Source organism: Eretmochelys imbricata, chromosome 9 (genome assembly GCF_965152235.1).
Source record: "Eretmochelys imbricata isolate rEreImb1 chromosome 9, rEreImb1.hap1, whole genome shotgun sequence".
Taxonomy (NCBI): domain Eukaryota; kingdom Metazoa; phylum Chordata; order Testudines; family Cheloniidae; genus Eretmochelys; species Eretmochelys imbricata.
The window spans coordinates 81,799,289-81,820,605 of NC_135580.1; the positions used below are offsets into that span (position 1 = coordinate 81,799,289).

At 46.4% G+C, this 21,317-nt stretch overlaps 1 protein-coding gene across 1 annotated transcript; it reads right to left on the reverse strand.

Annotated features, from left to right (window-relative positions):
• Positions 1 to 3,877: 3,877 nt before the first annotated feature.
• Positions 3,878 to 20,800, reverse strand: LOC144270357 (actin-binding protein WASF3-like). The gene is made up of 8 exons (XM_077826767.1): positions 20,668 to 20,800; positions 15,473 to 15,607; positions 11,777 to 11,930; positions 10,519 to 10,636; positions 8,728 to 8,903; positions 7,881 to 8,141; positions 4,861 to 5,252; positions 3,878 to 4,035 (listed from the first exon to the last, which is right to left on the reverse strand). Exons 1-8 carry the CDS (start codon positions 20,798 to 20,800, stop codon positions 3,878 to 3,880), a joined length of 1,527 nt encoding a protein of 508 aa, XP_077682893.1.
• Between the last annotated feature and the right edge of the window lie 517 nt (positions 20,801 to 21,317).

Sequence of the window (21,317 nt, forward strand, 5' to 3'; positions counted from 1 at the left end):
AACCTAAACTACCTTTGCTGCTTAAGCCCATTGCTTCTTGTCCTATCCTCAGAAGTTAATGAGAACAATTTTTCTCCCTCCTCCTTTTAACAACCTTTTATGTATTTGAAAAGTGTTATCATGTCCCCTTTCAGTCTTCTCTCCTCCAGACTAAACAAACCCAATTTTTTCAATCTTCCCTTATAGGTCATGTTTTTCAGACCTTTCATCATTTTTGTTGCTCTTCTCTGGCCTTTCTCCAGTTTGTTCATATCTTTCCTGAAATGTGGTGCCCAGAACTGGACACAATACTCCAATTGAAGCCTAATCAGCACGGAGTAAAGCGGAAGAATTACTTCTCATGTCTTGCTTACAACACTCCTGCTAATACATCCCAGAATGATGTTTGCTTTTTGTGCAACAGTGTGAAACTGTTGACTCATATTTAGCTTGTGATGCACTATAATCCCCAGATCCCTTTCTGCAGTACTCCTTCCTAGGCAGTCATTTCCCAGTTGGTCCAGATCATTATGAATTTTAATCCTATCTCCCAGGCCACTTTATGCCTGAAAGCAGGTGTGCCGGTTTGGAGAGAGGCCCCAGCTTTGGTTTGTTATGATGTCTTATGAAAGGCCATGTCAACAATGCTGGAGAAAATGATCAACTAACATCTTGGGTTGTGCAAATGACAACAAACCCATTGCAGAGCCAAGTCCTATCTTCTAGTTCAGGCCAGGCTCCCATGAACTAGTGAGTTTTGCTTGAGTAAACTGGGCAGAGTCTGGCCCTGTCACAGGTAGGAGCCAATCTGTGGTGGGCAAGACTGTGCACCTGATTCTGATGTCATAAGCCAGAGTAAATCAGGAGTAACTCACTGAAGTTAATGGAGCTACACAGGTATGAAACCAGTGAAAGTAGAGCAGAGTCAGGCTCTGTGGCTTTAAGACACAGCTCACATTTGCAAAGGTGAGAAGGGTAGTGGTCTGCGCTCTGGAGGCCATTCCCTCAGGCACTGTGCCTACAATGCCTCACCTGACACCAATATCCTTCTCTGCATTAGAGTCCCCACACCTTGCACATCCAGCGTGCAAGGGCAGGGATTGTGCCGAGGCCCCACACAAGGTCATAAGGGGAAGTCTCCTTGCAGCCTTTTCCCTTCCTGAGGTGCCATGTAGCCCTCAAGTCAAAATCCCCCTTCCTCTGCACTCACACACAACTGGGCCAATGTTCCGGGGCTGTTTCCAATCCCATCACTGCTTTATCACAGCCATGTGGGCCAGCTGATATAAACCTACGATCAGTACCAAAGATAAAGGCAATTACTAAATCTCGTTAGCATTCACTTTATGTCTGAATATATTATGTTTTTCATCTTACACATCAAGCCCATCAGTCTGGGATTTCTCTTCATTTGTGGGTCACATCAAAATCATGCATATATTAACAACACCATATAATAAACACTTATGTGGTTTTGTATATGTTATTTTTAACGTACAAGGCTTTTCCTGACCTTGCAGTAGGGGTCTAATCCTACTCGCCTCACTGAGGAAAGCAGCATCATTGACTTCAGTGGCGCTACTTGCCTGAGTAAAGAGATCAGGGTTTGGCTTGCAGCTTCCTACCTCTGTATTTTCCATTTCTCAGGGAGGGGGTTGCCTGCTAGTTCTTAACAGAGACAAGATGATGGTAGGAGCAAGAGCCTTTGGTGTAACTACTGCATCCCAGCTCAACAACACGGCACCAGCTCTTTCTATATGTGTTTAACATTCCCATTGCCCCAGGAGCTGCAGCTGAGCTGTTGGGTCCTCTGTTAATGCCACTGAGAATCTGTGTTGCATCCTGCTGGGTTGTTGTCTTGTTTTCTTTCTCCTTTCCTGTTGCTGGTCTGACATGTGCCGTCTAGCTGCAGTTTTTCAGGAACTATTGCTGCTTGGTTAGAATAGCGAACCCCCTCGCCCCCGCTCCCTGCAAAGCGGGCTGGCTCAATAGCAGCATTCTCTAGTAGATAAGGGTGAATGGTGGCACTAGCCAAATGGGACCCTATTCAAAGTGACACTTGTGGGCTCCAGCCAACGTTTTCCCTGCCCTTCACCAGGTCTTCCTGCCTGCAGGCACCCCAGGCATTCTCACTCCGGCTGACCACTAGCTGCCTGTATCCTTCCCTTGGCTTTTTTCAGTCACCTTCATGGACAAAGAAGCCAGAGGGTGGAGCCAAAGTGTAAGCTTCCTGTTACCGGGAGGGAAATAAGAGAATCCAGTTTCATTCACCACCCATGAGTCAGACAAGACTGTGGATGGGGAAGTGGAAATGGTGAATTTGCTGATGTGTACGTGTGTGTCCCTGGAACACTGGGGCCCTATTTGACCATATCATACAGACTCAAGGGTGACACTGGCCAGTTTTCTATTGGTCAGAATCCATTTCCTGTTCTCTTGTAGTTTTCAGAACTGACTGTGGGTTTTCAATATTTCCCATAGGATCCCTTTGGATTCTCAGGGCTTCTCCCTTAGTATGCATGAAAATGCTTTTATGAATCACTGTCTATTTGGATTAATAAACCAAATACTATTCACTGGTGTTTTCAGCATCTTAACTCAGGGCCTGATCCTGCCAATCTTACTCATCATCCCCCAGTTCAGAGTCATTGTCAGGTTTGCTGTACTCCACCCCGACCCAGTACCACTGCTCTTGGAGTACAGTACTATTCAGCCTGAGTAAAAGTGGAAGAATTGTTCCCTCAATAACTATTTCGGGAATAAGATTGAATTCGCCTCAATTGTACAAGGAGATTCTCAGATACTAGAAACTGAAAATCAAAATTCAACCCAAAGGGACAAATATTGCTCCCTACTAACTCCAGTGGGGTTGCTTTGGTGCAGCTGAGAGTTATATTTAGCCTGGTTAATTTTATTTCAAATAATAATAAGGTGATACAACAATAGGACAGCACTGTCAGCCAGTTATTTCTAGGCCTTCAGAATCTTTCTTAGACAACTTAAATCTATTGCAAGGTTCTTTTCTCTTTAAGCTGACTTTATCCCTTTCTACTCAGTAATGAGTGCTTTGTTTCTTGGCTGATGGCAAGAGAAGAGCAGGTTTACACTAAACTTTCCGTTCATGCTCTTCTCCAGGGAATCTGAGTGCAGAGAGGGAAATATAACCATGCCACAAACATCTGTGCCACCCCAGGATGTGCTCTTAAAAGTGAAACTGGGAGACAGCAGAGAACTCTCCTTTCTGACTGTCAGAACGCAAAGCTAACGACATTACTTTAAAGGGAAAACAGACTCTTTCTGCATGTAACTTTCAGGGCAACGAACAGAGCTTTTCCCTGGTTCCTATGGTCCAAATCCCAACAATTTTAAACACCTGCAGAAAATACAAACAAGTGAATTGTGATCTCTAGACACCTAAGACCATGTGGCTGTATTTGCTATGGGAACAGGATGCTTTTTCAGGAGCTTTTCATTATAAAATTAACATCTGGCCAAATAAGCGGTGCTGTTTCTGCAGTTTTGTTTCTCTACAAACACATGCATGGGGCCAGCTTGTGATTGCCGCCACCCTAGTGTAAATCCAGAGTAACTCCATTGATCCTCACCTCATTGTGTTCTCAGCATTATTAAAGTGTCATAGCCACACCTGGCGAGATTCTGGGCCTATGGCTGTTATTACTGCTTTTAAAGCATGTCCCACCAATGCACCCTCTCCACTGACAACACTGCCATCATTTTTTCAACAATGCAACATGGTGTAAAAGCAAAGCTCCTGAATAAGCCACACTAACTGCTGACGGCGGTCAGCATTCGCTTTCAGGGAAGCCCAGCCATGCACACCTTCTTGTGGAGAAGCAGGGAGGGGGGAGTACACTCCAACACAGCATTCTGAGCTCTCTTAATCTGACCACTCATTGTCGTCCAGCTCCGAGTCATCGTCGGATTCGCTGTACTCCACTGCAATCCTGCGGGACAGGATAGTGGCTACATCATTGCCAACTGGCTCCTTCTTCGCCTCCTGCTCCCACTGTTCCTGGACTTTCCGGAGTTGAATTCCTGCAGTAGAGAGGAAGGAAAATCTCCAAGATCAGCAAGAGCAGCTTACTCCCATTGTCTATATAAGCATGTGTGATGGCCACCCAAAGAGTGAACCAGGGACCTTCAGAACTAAAAGCATTGGCTGCTGTAGCTTAAACTACTGCTCCCTAGCTGGTGCTGTAGCTGACTCATCTCCTCTATGGATCTGGCAAAGAGGAGGACCTGTAAAAATCCACCCGCCTGCCCACCAGTGGGCTCCACGGGGCTCCAGAGCCACAGCTTGCCTGTCTGCCTCCCTCCCTACTGTTCAACCCAGCGTTGTTCGCAGAAATGAAGAAGGAAAAGGCATGTTAGATCATGCTGTCCACCGCTTTCTCCATGGTGCCTAATGCAAGCTTGTTCCCTATTGGGCATTTGCTTGTGCTCTGTGCATCCCGGTTTTAAACATCCTGAATGATGGGGCTTTCCACCACGTCCCCTGGGAAGCTGCATGCAGTATGTTTCCCCTGATATCCAGACTGAATGGTCCTTTGCTCAGTTTCATCCCATCTCTCCTTCTTCTAACCCCCCATCAATAATTCCCCTCTCTTCAGTGTTTACAGGTAACGTTAGCAACAAAATCTTCTTCAGAGGTCCCCTGAACACGCGGGCCTTGATCCCAGATCATGGAAACCAGTGCGGGACTTTGCACTGACTACAAAGGGCTTTGGATCAGACCTCTAGCGTGCGTGGGCATGTGTGTCTGCTGGAATCCCCAACATGTCCTTCTCTCTCCATCTCTGCTGAGCCAAGACCCCTCCCCCTCACTGCTGGTCAGTGCCAGTGTCCCAGGCCATAACTCACCCCTCCGAATCGCAGCAAGCAGGTCGCTCCTGGCATCGCTCATTGGTATCAGAGGGATCTGAGGTTTCCGAGGTTCAACCACCGCCGCCGGGGAAGACGCCGAGTGAGCCGGCGAGGCAGCGACTGTTGGAGGACCAGGTGGAGGTGGAGGAGGTGCGACGGGGGGCCCCATGGGGCCAGTCTGAGGGGGGGAAGCAGAATATGGGCAGGGTGGAGCCGGAGGCGGGGAAGGTGCGTATGACGAGTGAGCCACAGAGGCTGCAGCGCTGGGCGCCAGGGCAGGAGGTGCTGAAATGGGGCTGTCGAAGGCAGTCTGAGCAGAAGGTATCACAGGGGGTGGGGGCGGAGGAGCAGGAGGCACAAAGTATTCTGCCAGGGGCATCTGCTGGGGACTGCAACAATTAAAGGACAGAAAGCAAATCAATGGCAATAGCAGAAACCATGCTTGCTAAAGAAATACCACACATGAACCATAATGTAAGGAGCCGCCACTCAGGGTCACCTAGTGGCAACCCAAACATCCCAGATAAATTCCAGCTTTGGGAAATGCACAAGCTCAATTCCCCCTGCAGTTTAAAGTGAGCACGGCATTTATCTCCAATGCCTGTCCTAAACTATTGTGCAGCTCAGCTATGTGCTGGTAAACAGTTCCCATGTTCCACCCCAGCAGTGGCTGCATTTGAAATGATTCCTATATATTCAGAGAAACCCACTTTGGTAACAAAAGCAGACAGTTTTCTAAAGTGTCACCCGAAAAGACATAAACACCAAAAATGACAGGGAACTCAGTCCCTGTAAGTGGATATACCGGATCAACTCCAGGCCTGGTTCCAGCAGGTGTAACTGCCAAGGAAGTCTCTGGGCCATGGAAGTTGATTAAACAATGGGCATAAGCTGTAAAATACTGTATCTTGGACCAGTTTGCCATTCAGTGAGTATGTAAAAACACGTGGGATTTACATGCTCAGAGGCAGGGGCAGGACAGCAACTGAAGGAGGGTGTAAGGCAAAGTAGTGTGGGGAGGGAAGCTTGTAAATCTTGAGTGAGAGCTGAGATGCTGGTGAACGTGGCTTCAGATGGCCTGGAAGGTTATGTTCCCTCTGGTCAGGGGACACCTGTTCTCCGTATTTCACCTTGAAAGGATATGCTGAAGTCCTACTGAGTGACTGATCATTTAAACGTACAAAAAGTAAGGGGAATACAGAGATCTGGCTCAATCCCCATCCTTAGGTCAGTACATTGTGCCTCTGAATGGGAACCGCTGTGACAGGGGTCCACAGCCTCTGATAGATCAGTGTTCCACCCAAAAGAAAATATATTGTTAACTTATTGTTTGGAAAATGTCTTTGCCTTGCAGATGCCAAAGGGGCAGGTAACATAGTGGCAGTGAGGTGCTTCAGACTCATTCACAAAAGCCGGTTAAGTCCCTGCATCATACCAGGAACAGTATCCGCAATTACACCAGCTGAGACAAAGTTAAAGGGGCTACAAATTATTCTCTGTCAAGGCTGGTCTGACTGACTGCTGGGGTCAGGATGAAATCTCCCTCCCGTTGTACAGAATTGTGCATTTAGGTTCATTTCTGTGAGGGTGCAGGGGAGATTACACCTTCCTCTGAAGCCTCTGGCATCGGTCACTTTAGCTATTCAAAGTGATACTGAATTAGAAGAAGCAGTGTGACAATCTGTAGGATCCTGTTAGGCTCAGGATACATAATGATCTTTGAAGACTGAAATCCTTTTATTTGATGGTGAAGCTGACCAGACAGAGAGAGAGGATACATCCACACTGCAATAAAAAACCCTCAGCACCAAGTCTCAGAACTTGGGTCAGCTGACTTGGGCTTGTGGGGCTCAGGCTATAGGGCTAAACATAGCAGTGCATCTGATGAAGTGGGTTCTAACCCACGAAAGCTTATGCCCAAATAAATTTGTTAGTCTCTAAGGTGCCACAAGGATACCTCGTTATTATAGCAGTGTAGGACGTTCAGGCTCGAGCTGGAGTCTCAAGGGGTCTCAGAGCCTGGGCTCCAGCCCAAACATCTACACTGCCATTTTATAGGCCCACAGCCCAAGCCCTGTGAGCCCAAGTCCACTGATGCAGGCCAGTGCTGCCCATGCCATGGGTCTTTTATTGCAGTGCAGACATACCCAGGAAGAGAATTGAGTTTAGAACCCAAATGGCCTCTTTAAAGGACCATCTCAAATGAATGGATTGAATTATTTTTTTAGTCTTTTGTTTTGCTTGTGACTCTGGAGTAAGAGCTCCCATGGGATTATGAACTTGGAGGGCACTGAAAAACAGAAAGAGAATGCTTGCAGAATAGGAAAGGTCTCCCCAAGCCAAGTGCTCACTGGAAGCTATCCAAGGTCCCGAACAAATTATTTCCCCTCCCCTGCCACCTTCTAATTGGCAGAAATCATCACGAGCAAAATTCTGCCCTCAAATAGAACCATGTACAGGGTTCCACGGGATGACAGAGGGCAGAATCTGAGCTTGATTATGACTTTTTTGACAGCAGTTTATCTTTGGGTGACAGTAAAGGCTAGTAGCAAGAGGAAGGCTGGATGAGTCAGAGAGTTGGGACTAGGATAGGGATCTTTACATATCGAGGTTACTGGATTGAATTTGGACCAGTCTTGTACTGGTCTAGTCATCACTGTGGCATGATGTGAAAGGAGATGGTGTTTTCTGAGTGCAGTTCCTGATCAACAGGTGTTGCCCTCTCACAAAGCACCCTCACAGATGGCACCAACTGATGTTCTTGTTGGCAGGCTGATCACATGACTAAAGGGATGAATGGGCCATGGAGACTGAACTACCATCTCTCACCTCATGAATGGTAAGGGACACTTACAGAAGGACCATCTACGGGACAGTTGCTGCCTATCGCTTACTTGTTCTGTGGACAGAGGACCTCACTTTCTATGGCTGTCAACCGGGCACCTTTCCAAAGCACGAAACTCATTTAAAGGGAGAAACAGGTCACTGGATGAAGGAAAGCAGGTTGAAATCCATACCCATACTCCTTGACTATCTGAGGTCTTGGTCCATTCAATATAGTCTCTGGATGCTGCGGCACATGGGGCTGCTGGACTCGGTTGAGACTGTTCTGACGGCTTCCTGCTGCTGAGGGCCTGTAGACATGTTCCTGGGCCTGGTTAGCGACCAGGATGATTTCTTTGTTGTCAGTTGACAGGTGTGAGGCTGGAGCTAATTGCTGCACAGGGTGGTTAGGACTGGCTGGGTATGAGTGATCAGCTGCATCTGACGCATAAGATCTATTGCACACAAAAATACCAAAGGTTGTATTCCTGTATGGAGGGCCTGGAGGGAAGGCAAGGTGAGGACAGGTCAGGGAGGAGTATTATGGCACCTATTGGCATTTGGGATCAAGGCATCAACACGAGGAGACATGATGTGTAGCCACCAAAATACAAACATGCAAGACCGTATTGGGATGGTGCAAGCAGAGGGTAGGGAGGCGGCAATAGCCTTTCAGGCTAACGAACTAGTCTTTCAGCTCAGCTGGGTGGAAATCCTAGCTTAGGTCCCAAATGAAAATGTTCTGGTCTCATCTCAGCTCCACACAGAGATCGCAAAACCAATGAGGAATTAGACATGATTTGGCAGGTGCAGGACCAACCTAGCAGGGGTGTTGCACATCAGAACGCAGGTACATGTGCTAAGCAGCAGGCTGTGGGAGTAGTTTGCACAGTGCCTGCCTTCCCTGAACCTGCTTCCTAGCCAGCGCTAAGGGTCCTTCACTGCCATGAGGAACCAATTCACCCAGAAAATCGAAAAGGAAAAAAGAAAGGTGAAGAAAAGCAAAGAAAAACAATAAAGCGTGTAATACAGAAAACCTGCCTATTATCTGGGGACAGTGATCCTTCCGATGAGGCCATGTGATATGGGGATGGTGAGAACCTGTTATCGGGCCGGAATTCTTTATCATATGCCATCATGTTCCACTCCAGGCGCCGGTTGCGGGCTTTTCTCACTTTCTTCACCTCCCGGGTGGAATCTTCCACTAACCGCTGCTCCTGGAAGCAGATAAGCACTGTCCTGTTAGCATGACTGCAGGGTGGCTGCCTGCTGACTGTACACAGCACAATGTTTGTTTGAGCTTGACTTCAAGTAAGGATTTTAGGTTATGTATATAAGGGTAACAGGGATACCAAACAATCCTGGAATTCTCAGGATATATTATTTTAGATCCTGAGTCCCAACCACTAGGACATATTGTTAGCACTTCCCCTCCACACTCCCTTTCCCTCCTGTAATGATGAGTCCTGGTGCACCACCACTGCCTGTTTTTCATTCAACTACTTAATAAGGTTGTGCTGATCTAAACACCAATAGCAATCACAAGGCTGGTTCTGGAGCAGCCCAGAGCATGTACAATGGAATGGAAGGCTGTGAGCACCGGCAAGTTCAGCCAGTGTCTTCACCTTCTAAACTGGTACAGTTAGCTGTGAAAGCTGGGATAGAATCATTGGCGTCTGGAATACATTCCAGAGACTTTCCATATGATTTCCATGTAGATTTGGAAGCCTGAGCCAAACTACTGACAACCCAGAGAACAGTGAGGACATCAGTAACTCAGCCAGAGGTTAGAAGTGGGTGAAGTTCTGTGGCCTGCAATGTGCAGGAAGTCAGACTAGATGACCATGATGGTCCCTTCTGACCTTAATGTCTATGAGTCTATGAGAACATGGAAATTCAAGTCCGCAGTCACACTTGATGGAGGTAATAGCGTCAGGGTGAATCTCAAGCTCATGCCAATTGCCCTTTGTTGCATAGCCCATGTGAGCCTTTGGATTCCAGTGGGCCATTCCCACACCCATTGCTCTGACATCTTCCATCAGAATAGGCATTAGCCAAAGCAAACAGGACAAGACAAGGTCCAGCAGCATCCACTGGTGCTTATGGGATAAGCCTGTTTCTTTTCAACCCAGGCCTTAAACATGTTCTCTGACCACATGTGGGGCTTGCTTCTATTTTAAGACCTGCTTTTCTGTCCCTGGGCTCTTTAAAAAGAAAAGCAATGGGGTATCCTTTACCTACCACTGAAACTCCAGATTTCCTTTATATTTCTATTCTCAGGGGCCAATCCCTTGAATGCCTTATAGCTAAGGGGCATATAGGGGACTTCAATCAAGGTAGCATAATGTCAAAAATAGCCAAGAGGGATTTGTTTTCCAAAGGTTTCAGTGTCATATGACTCCCCAAACCAGAGCAAGCAACAAACCAGAAATTCATGGACACTAGACTGTCTTGTGATTCTTTTATTGCTGGTCTGGACATTAGGAGATCTGTATGTTTCCTGAATGTAAAAACCTCACAACTGGTGACTGGCACACATGAGGTAAGAATACCCAAGCTCCACCCAGGGCTCCTTGGGCAGTAGCCTGTTCAGGTGATAGGGTGGGAACCTAGCAGGCCTCCTTCACAAGTGACTACCACCAGAGCAGCATTGACTGGACATGAGTTTGAGGATGATAGTACGGTGAAGGGCACCTTAGAAATGGCAGAAAGAGCAAGAGATACTGCTCCCATTTCAGAAGGACACTATAACCAGAACGTATCAGACTATCAAACTAAGTCCAGACCAGCCTCATCTTAGGCCTGATTCAGAGCTTTCTCTGATGCCTTTACCTTCTGCCGGCGTTTCTCCTTTCTCTTGTCCTCAGTCGCTTGCAGCATCTTCTCCTTCCACAGGTTGAAGAAATATGAAGGGTCGGTGTAGAATTTGAGGCCATCTTTCTTGTCATCCCTGAAATGATCACAGCAGAGTTGGGGAGGGGTAGAGGAAATTCTCAGCAACAGGATGAAATATTATTAATAACTTAATGCCTAAAAACAAAGGCACGTTAATGAGCCCAGCACTTGGGAAATGAACCCCAACGAGCTCCGCTGGTTGGTGGCAAGACACCTCTTTGCTTCAGCCTACAGTTGCCTATTCTCTTCTCTCTAGCTGCCGCCTTCCATCCCCTCACTGTTCCATCCCCATCCCCTATCCCACTCTCCTCCCATTCCCCTCTCACCACAACATAGATCATTAAGGATTTGGCACAGAGGACACTCAAGTAATTGCTAAAAAATGGAAAATACTATTGGCTTCAAAGTCAGTGGTTTATTAAGGCCTGTTTGACATACAGGCTGATATAGAATTCCAGGAGACCCTCTAATTTTCCAAAGAAGCTCCCATATGTTACAACTCCCTCCCACCCCCTAGAGATACATGAGGGTGGGGTTTGGGTTCCTGCCTTTTTAGATGATCCAGGCCATATTTAGCTTCAAACTGTTAGTGATCAGTGACGCTTTCTCGCATCACATTTGTCATTGGAGGATCTGCACTGTGCAAGTACAGAGTATTATTGGCTGTATTAAATAAACTCTGGGTGGTTTCGGTTGTCTTGTACGAGAGATGCGATCGTGGTACCTGCAATGCCGAGAAAGCTGAACAGCCGGGAAAAGAGCATCATTTCTGAACCATCACCAAACAGTGGACCAATATTCTCCTGTAACCACCCAGTAACACCGCTCAAAACAACTGTGACTTCAGGCTGACTCCAGCGCAGCACTTGAGGACAAGGGCAACAATGGACTTCCAGAGGAAGCCCCATACAGCAGCATGAACAAAGTGTACAAGCAAAGAGATAAGGGGCCTGATTCTGAGCTAGCTAATGCTGATGTAAATCAGAAGTAACACCACCAAAGGCAATGGAGTTACATTCGAGTAAAACTGGTGTAAGGCTGATCAGAAGTGGATCCTTCCAATCTGATAGGAAACAATCTCTTCCAGAGTAGGTTTGGCTCGGCTAGGGATTGTTTGGTCTATGTTGAACCGTACACCGTGGTCACAGAGTGGGCATGAGGCATGTTGCTCAGGCCCAGCCCCCACATGCCCTACCTGTATGCCGTGAGGATGTTGAGCGGTGGCGGCTTGTCACACCGCTGGTACATCTCCATCACGGGGTTAGGGATGGAGTTCCGAGAGACCACCTGCTGGTTCTGCACCGTTGAGCTCTTGAATGCTTTCCGCATGTTGATATCTTGAAGTGAAACTGTGACCACACAAGAAAGAAACCTTCATGTGCCAGGGGAAAGGCTGGGGGCCTGCTCTTTGCATTCTCAACACAACTCCTGAGCCAGGTGCCGGCCTTTTCTCTCTGCACCCTGCACTAACAACGCACCCTCGCCATTCGCACTGTGTCCTTGCATTTGAGCACTCCAGCCCTAATGCTCACATTGTGTGTTTGCCAGTCCCACCTGTGCCCAACATGTGCACTGCATCCAGCACTCACATGGCATGCCTGCTGTTTTCCCCTGTGCCCAACACTCATGCTGCATGCTTGCCGGCCTCACCCGATACCCAGCGTGTAAATGTACAGCTATTCAAAACATAAACCAGACTTTGATACTCTAGACTAAAAGGTTGGCTCGTGTTCAATTTGAGTTTATTTGTGCAGACTAGAGACTCATCCCAGATCACTTTGGATGCCAATGGTGCCTAGGCATTAATATTTCCACCTCTGTGTTATTTCACTGTTAAAATCAAAGCCTCTCCGATGGCAGCAAGCGGAATTTCTGGCATTTCCCCCGCAATCAATGACAATCCATCCAGCCCTTTAGATCAGCGAGCATTTGCCCCGGCCTCCCTGCATGTGGGCAAATGAGGCAGAGCTGTGTGTGGGGAGAGTGGGAGGCAGAAATCCAACCTCCGGCACAGCCACTTGAGCCATCCAAAGCTTTCCTGCTGACTGCCTGAGATGCCAACTCCACTACGAGTCGTGCTGCAGGAGCTCCCACCGGATGGAAAACAGCAATTTGCCAAAAAAAGGAACCACTCTGAGCTTGCACACAGGCATACGCTGTGACAGCTCTGCTGACAGGCCTCCCTTCTTTGATGGGAAGTGGGCACGTTTTCATCACTGAATTGAAAGAGACCTACATTGGGTGAAGTTTCACTCGTGGCAGGATTTGTGTCAGGCAAGCAAGAAGTTCTGCACATCAGTGTGAGCTGTATGAATGCACTGGATGTTACAGAGGCTAAATGTCCAAGGAAAGGCAAACTGTCTCTAATGGAGGGAGTGTGCCAGACTCTGTCAGATACACATGCAAATTTACTGGGGCAGATTCTTGACCCTGGTTAAGTCTCCTTTGCATGGAACAGCGGTACCTTTTGATTGGTGAAAAACAGAGCAATTTTGCTCCAAAAGTCACAAAGCGAAGGGACGTGGCAGAGTGCAATGGGATTTTGTGCAGAGGAATTTTTCTAAGCTAAGCCCAATGATAAGTCCAATTTTAATTTTCTAACATCCTTTGCAGCCACATGCAGCGTGACACTTTTACAAACAGTGGTGTTGCCTACTCTGCACTATATTCAACCAGGCTGTCTTGAATTCTTGGCCAATTTTTATTAGAGATGGGCCTGAACCAACCCCCCCAGATCTCAACACCCGGAAACTTTGTGGAAGTTCTGATCCAGGCTAAACTTGAGGGCTTGTGGTTCATCTCTAACTCCTAATGCCTCATCAGAAAGATTGCACTGGCCCCCCTCTGCTATTTGCTGGGACTCTGGCTTTGTGAACCTGTTAGCATTTGCCACTCTCCTTCTTCTCCCCAGTATTCAAAAGATATCAAGTTCCCACATCAAATAGCCCAGCACAGTCATGGCTGTCTGCTAGCCTGTTCAGCGGACCAGGAAGCAACCTACATCCATTGAATCCGCTCTCTAGCCAGGCTGTGTGTGTCTGCAATACAGCTGGTCAGGAATTTTTCAATGAAGCTTTTTAACATCAGCAAATGTCGATTCATCAAACCCAAACTTTTCACAGGAAAGGGTTAGTTTCAACACTTCTTTTTGACTAAAACAAACGTTTGGGAAAAAAGTTTAAAAGTTGTCAAAATGAAACAGTTTGATTAACTGGAGCCAAAAAATTTTTTTCAGCTTTTCAGTCTGTAAAAAGATTTGAGAACGATTTCTCGCTCTGATTCGGGGTGGGGATATTTTTTCAGTATCTCAGAAATTTTCCTAGGATGGGAAAATCGTTTCCCTCACAGCTCTCATCTGCAGACACACTGAGCGCTTGTTTAGCAGGAGAAAGGCTCCGTATGTGTTACGGCCTGCACTCCTGTACCTATGTGCCAGGGTCTGTTGCCTGTGCTCCAGTGCCTAGATCCCCATGTCTTTAGCCTCCACTGGGATGTTTGTAGTGCTTCTTCATATGTCTGACTGTCCATCAGTCACACTGATTAATTAGGCAGGTTTCCTGCTTCCCCGCCATCCTCTGCTCCTCTCTCAGGCTAATCCCATGCAGTGAGCTGATCAAATAATTGCCTCTCTCTCTGCTCCCAAACAAGGTAACTGTTCATATGTTTGCCGGCGGTATTTTCTCTTAACACATTTTGCATGGAGGGCTGCCAAGGCAGCAGCTACGCCACACAAGGAGGGAGGGGTGGTCTGGAAGGCAGGAATCGCCGCCTTCTGTCTGCAGGGGTTAAGGAGTGGCAGTGACAGACTGCCCAATTCTCCTTGTCCAGGTGGGTAGCCGCTGTGACCCCGGGTGATGGGCAATTCTCGGCCGCATCAGCAGATACCTAAGGCTGCCCATGAGAAGCACTGAGACATGACTGATAAGTTACCTGCATTCCAGGGATTCAATGAAGAAATAACCATAGCAACTGTGGCATTACACGGGGCTACCTCTGAGACAGCGCAGGGAAGATCTTCTTAAAGAAACACGCGGTGACATTTCCAAGGGAAGGACGTGTGTTGCAACGGGCATAGCCCGCAGAATGACTTCCAGCCAGCTGGAACCAGTATTCAACGTCAGAGGCCAAATCCTGTTGCCACTTAGACCCCGGTAACTTGAACGGGCCAGAGAATACACCATAGTCCTGATCATATTGGTAATCTTTCCTTAACCCTCCGAGCTGCTCTAACCTACACTCAGCTGCCATAGCCCCCAGGGGCTGCTCCAACAGCTGAGAACAGCTAACGTGCTGTGAGTTATGTTATCTGGGGTTAGAAGAGCAAGGATTTAAAACAAAGGAGTTCTGGAAAGGATACAAACCCTCCTGCTTTCCGGCATTAGCTGGCCTCCAGCTAAGGGGGTTAGGAAGACATGTTCCCTAGGAGCACTTTAGCGCGTAGCTGACTTCGGCAGGGTTCCTTGCACCTTCCTCTGAAGAATCTGGCAGTGGTTCATGACAGGATACTGGCCTAGACAGTGCACTGGCATGGTGTGGCAGTTGCTAAGTTCCTCCATTTCCATGTTTCTAAACCTCCCAGGGTTTTTGGGGAACTTCCTCACTCAAAACTGCCTCTAAATTTGGCTGTTCATGGGCATTCACAATCTCAACAGAAATAAGAATTAGGGTTTTTTTAAATGACTTCCAGGCTAGCAGGCTAATACTGCCCCCTGATCCTTTGGAATGATTCTCCATGGCAGAGAGAGAGAGAGAAAGGAGCAGGCCAAATATTAGTAAAATCTTAGTAGAGCAAAGTTACCACTGAAATTCCTTCCAGCTGCAACCTCCACATTCTACAACCAACACAACAGAGATGAACAAAGACAACTCCTGCCGGCCAGCCCCATCTTACCTTCCTCCACAGTTGAGTCCAGCTGAGTGACCTTGATCACCAGAAGATCTACCCTCTCCTGCAGGGAGTTCATCCGCATATAGAAACTATTGGCTTCATTGAACAGTTCTCCAAATATGTCTTCAGCATGTCTGCCTTAAAGAACAAAAGGCAGAGGGGAGTGACCATGGCAGCTCAACTGAGAGATGGATGATTTAGTTATAGAGAGAGGCAAATGTAAGGATTGTCCCATGGGGACTCCGCTACAAAGGACAGGCATAGCCAGTACAAGCCTGGCCTTCCCAATTGTTTTCCATGACATAAGTCTGCATTCCCAGCCATTATTTCTGCAGATCTGTGGAGCCTTCAGTTTGCACAAACTAGCCACAAGCATGTGCAGTGCATTCCTCCTGGGGTCCTGGGAGACATGTAAAAGATGGGAACACAAGTCTCCAGCCCTCATGCTCAGCCATTACAGGTCTGCTTGTTTGCAAGAATCTTTCCATATTTTGTGTGTGCAGTAAAAGGTTTTGGTGGGCAAAGCAAGTGATAATGAAAGACAGGAATACGCCTGATGGAACGGATTTCCTTTTAACTGCCATCTTCATGTCTAAATTGTATAACTGGCCAAGTGTATTAAGTGTGTATATTGTAATGAGCTGATGTGTTTGTGCACAGCACTGCCTTCGGCTGCACAGAATCAGAGCTGCTCTGAGGTCTGCCATCCGCAGCATACTGCTGTCTGCTAAGGAGATATTCTCCTTGAGCTCAAAGGAGAATTCTGCTTTTGAACCAGCAGGAGCTTGTTTCTACCACCTGCTATTGCCATGAAGGTCTCAATAGCCATGGTGAGCACCAGAGACAACGGTGAAATCTTGGGTGGCCATGGATTTGTTACACTATATAACCAAGAAAAAGGAACAGGAGGACTTGTGGCACCTTAGAGACTAACAAATTTATTAGAGCATAAGCTTTCGTGGGCTACACTTCATCGGATGCATAGAATGGAACATATAGTAAGATATATATATATATACATACAGATAAGTTGGACATTACCATACAAACTGTGAGAGGCTAATTAGTTAAGATTAACTAATCATCATAACTAATTAGCCTCTCATAGTTTGTATGGCAACTTCCAACTTATCTGTATGTATATATATATCTTACGATATGTTCCATTCTATGCATCCGATGAAGTGTAGCCCACGAAAGCTTATGCGCTAATAAATGTGTTAGTCTCTAAGGTGCCACAAGTCCTCCTGTTCTTTTTGCGGATACAGACTAACACGGCTGCTACTCTGAAACCTGTCATTATATAACCAAGAGCACAGGTTCTCTGCAGCACCCTCATTCTAAGTGGCTTTAACATCAATATTTGTGCATGTTTCTGAATGCGGAAAATGGCCATTTTGTCACTGTCAGCGAGTGCTTGGCCCCTTCAAACCCTGTCCCAGAACAGGTGCTCCCAGTTTAGCTATTTAAAAGGATGGGGCAGCACCTAGGGCTATAAAGAGCCAGGCTGCCAGTAAGGAATGGGGTACGGCTGTGACTGCCACAGTCACTGGGAGGAGAGGCAGTGGGAACCTGCTGGGGGGAAAAGGGTCTCGTGGGAGAAAGCCCTGGGAGACAGTGCTCTGTGAAAAGGGCCAGAAAGAATCCTGCAGGAGGCACTGAGAGGCAAAGGGGAAAACCCTCTGGCAGCTGCAGTCCATGGTGGGCTGAGAGACACTGCTTTTGTGTTTTGACTATGTTTAGAAAATAAAACTGTGCCTGGAAAGTATCTCTGGGCATGGGCAGTGAGCCCTTCATGGGCTGGGGACAAGCCAGCGCCTTGCAGAACAGAGCCATAGGGGGAGCAGGAAATCTAGAGACCCTAAACATGATCAGGGTTCTGTTGCACCAGGCACCGTACACACACATACCAGCAAGACAGCCCCTCCCACAGAGAGCTTACAATCGAAACAGACACCACAAAGGTGGGAGAGGGGAAACTGGAACAAGAAGCAGCTTCACAGGGTTCCACAGCAGGTCAGTGGGGAGGACTATGAATCAAAGCTAGGTCTCCTCAGTCCCCATCCAGTGCTCTAGCCTTTGGACCAGACTGACTCCTATTAGAGAGCATACAGACTGAAATGGTATAGCCAAATCCAGGGATTAACTTGTGTGTGTGTTCACTATAACTGCCCTGTTAGTGACCTCTCAGACTATTGAGATCAGTATTGTTCCCAGTCCATATGGAGTTTAATAACATCTATTCAAATTAAACTGTCCTGAAAGAATTCAATCTTGAATGAGCAAAAACTGTACTAGGGCTGACTCAACTGCTTAGAAGAAAAAAATCCACTATTCATTTTGATGCAGCTGAAAGACTCTGAATTAAGGCTGCTTATATTATTTCACAGTTCATCACATTTCCATGTTAAGTGTTTTAACGTGGGAAAGGTCTAACCATCACAATGTTTATCAAAGCTCTACTGACACCTGCAGGTGAGAATCATATTAATTCAACCCTGGTACATGACTTAATTGGACTGATCTCTCCCTCTCTCTCCTTTTGAGAAATAATATAGTTTTAAATGTGGTGCCTTTAGGTTGACAGTTCTGAGCTGATTTTTTTTCCAGCTACCTCTAGCAAGCGATCCCCACAGATTCAGGATCAAGGAGCTTTTCATGCAGATAGACATCTTCAGTAACAGGGAACTCTGTGCTTTGTAGCTTTCTGATTTGATCCAGTTGCAGAGCAACTCAGCCAGTCTTGGTTTAATTTATTTCCATTCTTTGTGATGAGTAGACCATGGGGATTGTCATGTGTGTGTGTGTTGTCCCTGCATGTGGCCCACTATTATCAACTGTTGTACTCTAAGAAGCTCAGAAAACATTTGGGATTTTTAAAAAATAAAAGTGAATTTAATGCAGATGGAAGATACCAGAGTGACAGCGTGGAGAGAGAGTAGGTCACTGTTTATCCACTACATAAGCACAGCACGGGTAGAGCAGGGCAGGTTTTCCCATACCACCCTCACCACTGCCCCAAAGGAAGTTCATCTGTAGGCAAGAGGCAGGTTCATCCTCCACACCCCTTTCTCTCCTCAGCCTCTCTGCTGAAACTGCCTCTGGGGAAGGTGCGGGGGGAGGGGAGAGAATTAGAGCCTTTTACAAGCTGGATACATATTAATAACTGCAAAGATATCCCCAAACTAATCTAGCAGAGACAAGTGATTACCCATTAACAGCATGAGTGCCAATCTGGGTCAAATTCAACCTTTGACAGTGGAGGTAAAAGCTTCCAGAATCCCCTTTCCGATCTCCTAAAATATACGGTCCCTTTCAACATGCTCCACAAAAGGCAGTGTGCTCTAGTGTTTAGGTCCCTGGAGTCTATCGTCAGCTCTGCTACTGACCTGCTGTGTGATCCTGGGCAAGTCACTTAATCTCTCTGGGCTTCTCGTTCCCCTCCCACACTTTGTATGTCTTGTCTGTTTAGAATGTAAACTCTGTGGGGGCAGGGACTGTCTCTTATTACATGTTTGGCAATGCCCAGCTCAATGTGGCCCTGATCTCATTTGGGACTTCTAGGGTCTATTAATAATAATACATGTGAAAAAAAAATGTAATCACTACAGTGAGAAAACAGCTCTGCATAGGGGACATTGCAGATTATTCATTTACATTATTTCCGTAGCAAGAGGTATATTTAATTCTTCAATCTATGTTTCAAGTACTGTATATAATAATCACTTCCAACTTAGTTTAGACTCCCCAATTTAAGTTTCAGGGCCTGCAAAACTTTCTCTAAATAAAAAAAAACTATTCTATATTATTTTTGAGATGGGGATACCAGAATTGCATGCAGTATTCAAGGTGTGGGCGGACCATGGATTTATATCATGGCATTTGATATTTATTGTCTTACCCCTTTCCTAATGGCTTCTAACATTGTTCGCTTTTTTGACTGCCACTGCACATTGAGTGGATGTTTTTAGAGAACTATCCATGATGAGTTCAAGATCTCTTTCTTGATTGGTAACAGCTGATTTAGACTCCATCATTTTGTATGTATAGTCGGGATTATGTGCATTACTTTGTGTTTATTAACAGTGAATTTCATCTGCCATTTTCTTGCTGAGTCACTCAGTTATATGAGATCCCTTTGTAACTCTTCACAGTTAGCTTTTAACTTAATTATCTTGAGTAATGTTGTATCATTTGCAAGCTTTGCCACCTCATTGTTTACACCTTTTTCTAGATAATTTATGAGTATGTTAAACACTAGTCCCAGTACAGATCCTTGGGGGACCCTGCTATTTATCTGACTCCATTGTGAAAACTGACCACTTATTTCTACCCTTTGTTTCCTGTTTTTTAACCAGTTACTGATCCATGAGAGGACCTTCCCTCTTATCCCATGGCTGCTTAGTTTGCTGAAGAGCTTTTCGTGTGGTACTTTGTCAAAGTCTTTCTGAAAGTCCAAATACACTATATCCACTGGATCACCCCTGTTCACAAGTTTGTTGTCCCCCTCAAAGAATTCTAATAGACTGGTGAAACATAATTTCCCTTTGACAGTCATGTTGACTCTTCCCCAACATATTGTGTTCATGCATATGTCTGATAATTCTGTTCTTTGCTATAGTTTCAGCCAATTTGCCTGGTATTGAAATTAAACTTACCAGCCTGTAATTGCCAGATCCCCTCTAGAGCCTTTTTAAAAAAATTGGCATGAAGTTAAATGCCACTGTGATAAGTTTCTATGATATTTCTCCCCCATAAGGATGTTAAATGAAATCACATTATGGTGGCTATTGCTGAGCAGTTCAACTATAATTCCCCTCTTGGACCAGATCCTGTGCACCACTTAGGACTAAATCAAGAATTGCCTCTCTCCTTGCTGGTTCTAGGACTAGCTGCTCCAAGCAGCAGTCATTAATGAGGTCTAGAAATTTTATCTCTGCATCCCATCCTGAGGTGATATGTTCCCAATCAATATAGGATAGTTGAAATCTCCCATTATTATTATTGGGGTTTCTGTTTTTGCAGCCTCTCTAATCTCCCTGAGATTTCACACTCATAGACCTGGAGCCCATTCACACCAGCTGACATTCTGACCCAGTAAGCCCTGAAGTGAGGATTTTTGCAGATGATGAACAAACAACCACTCTGCTTAAGAACCCCACAGAAGGTCCATACTTGCCCTCCTGTTTTCAACTTACTGAGGCTACCCAGCTGCTTGATGATGGCAGCCAAAGTGCTGTTGGTTACACATTCCAGCTCGCTGGTCACCCCATCAGGAAGAGCGCCACGGCACAGGTGACGAGGTTCAATGTTCCTCTTCACCAGAGGCATCTTTCCAGGGAATTCTCACTGCTTTCCCTGGGATGAAGCAGAAAAGGAGAGAAATCTGTTTTTCTGGAAATCTCGAACCAAACAGGGAATCCTTCTAGCAGCTGCCCTTTTAACAAAGGAAATACAAGTCTGCTCTTTACCTGCCTCCAGCAGAGTTCTTAAAATAGGTCCCTGCCACTGGGTTGCTTGAGAGGTGATTTAAGCTGGACGATGCAGGGAGCCCTGCCTCTATCCTCCCATGGATTTTTAATGCTCTCACTTGGCGAGCTATGGTATTCCAGGCGGCGGGGGCGTAAATAAAATGCATCTGACGGGCAGCAAGCAGCAACCGCTTCGCGGAACACCTCCTGAGCAAGACACTGTTTCATCTCATGCGATTCAAGGTGTGCAGAAAACGTGTATGCCCAAACACGCGGCTCCCCATCCCCAGGGCATCCACCTGCCCACGCACACACGGAGTGAAGGTGTCAGTCTGGAGACAGTCTACATTTTTAAACGTGTTGTAATTGAATTTGGC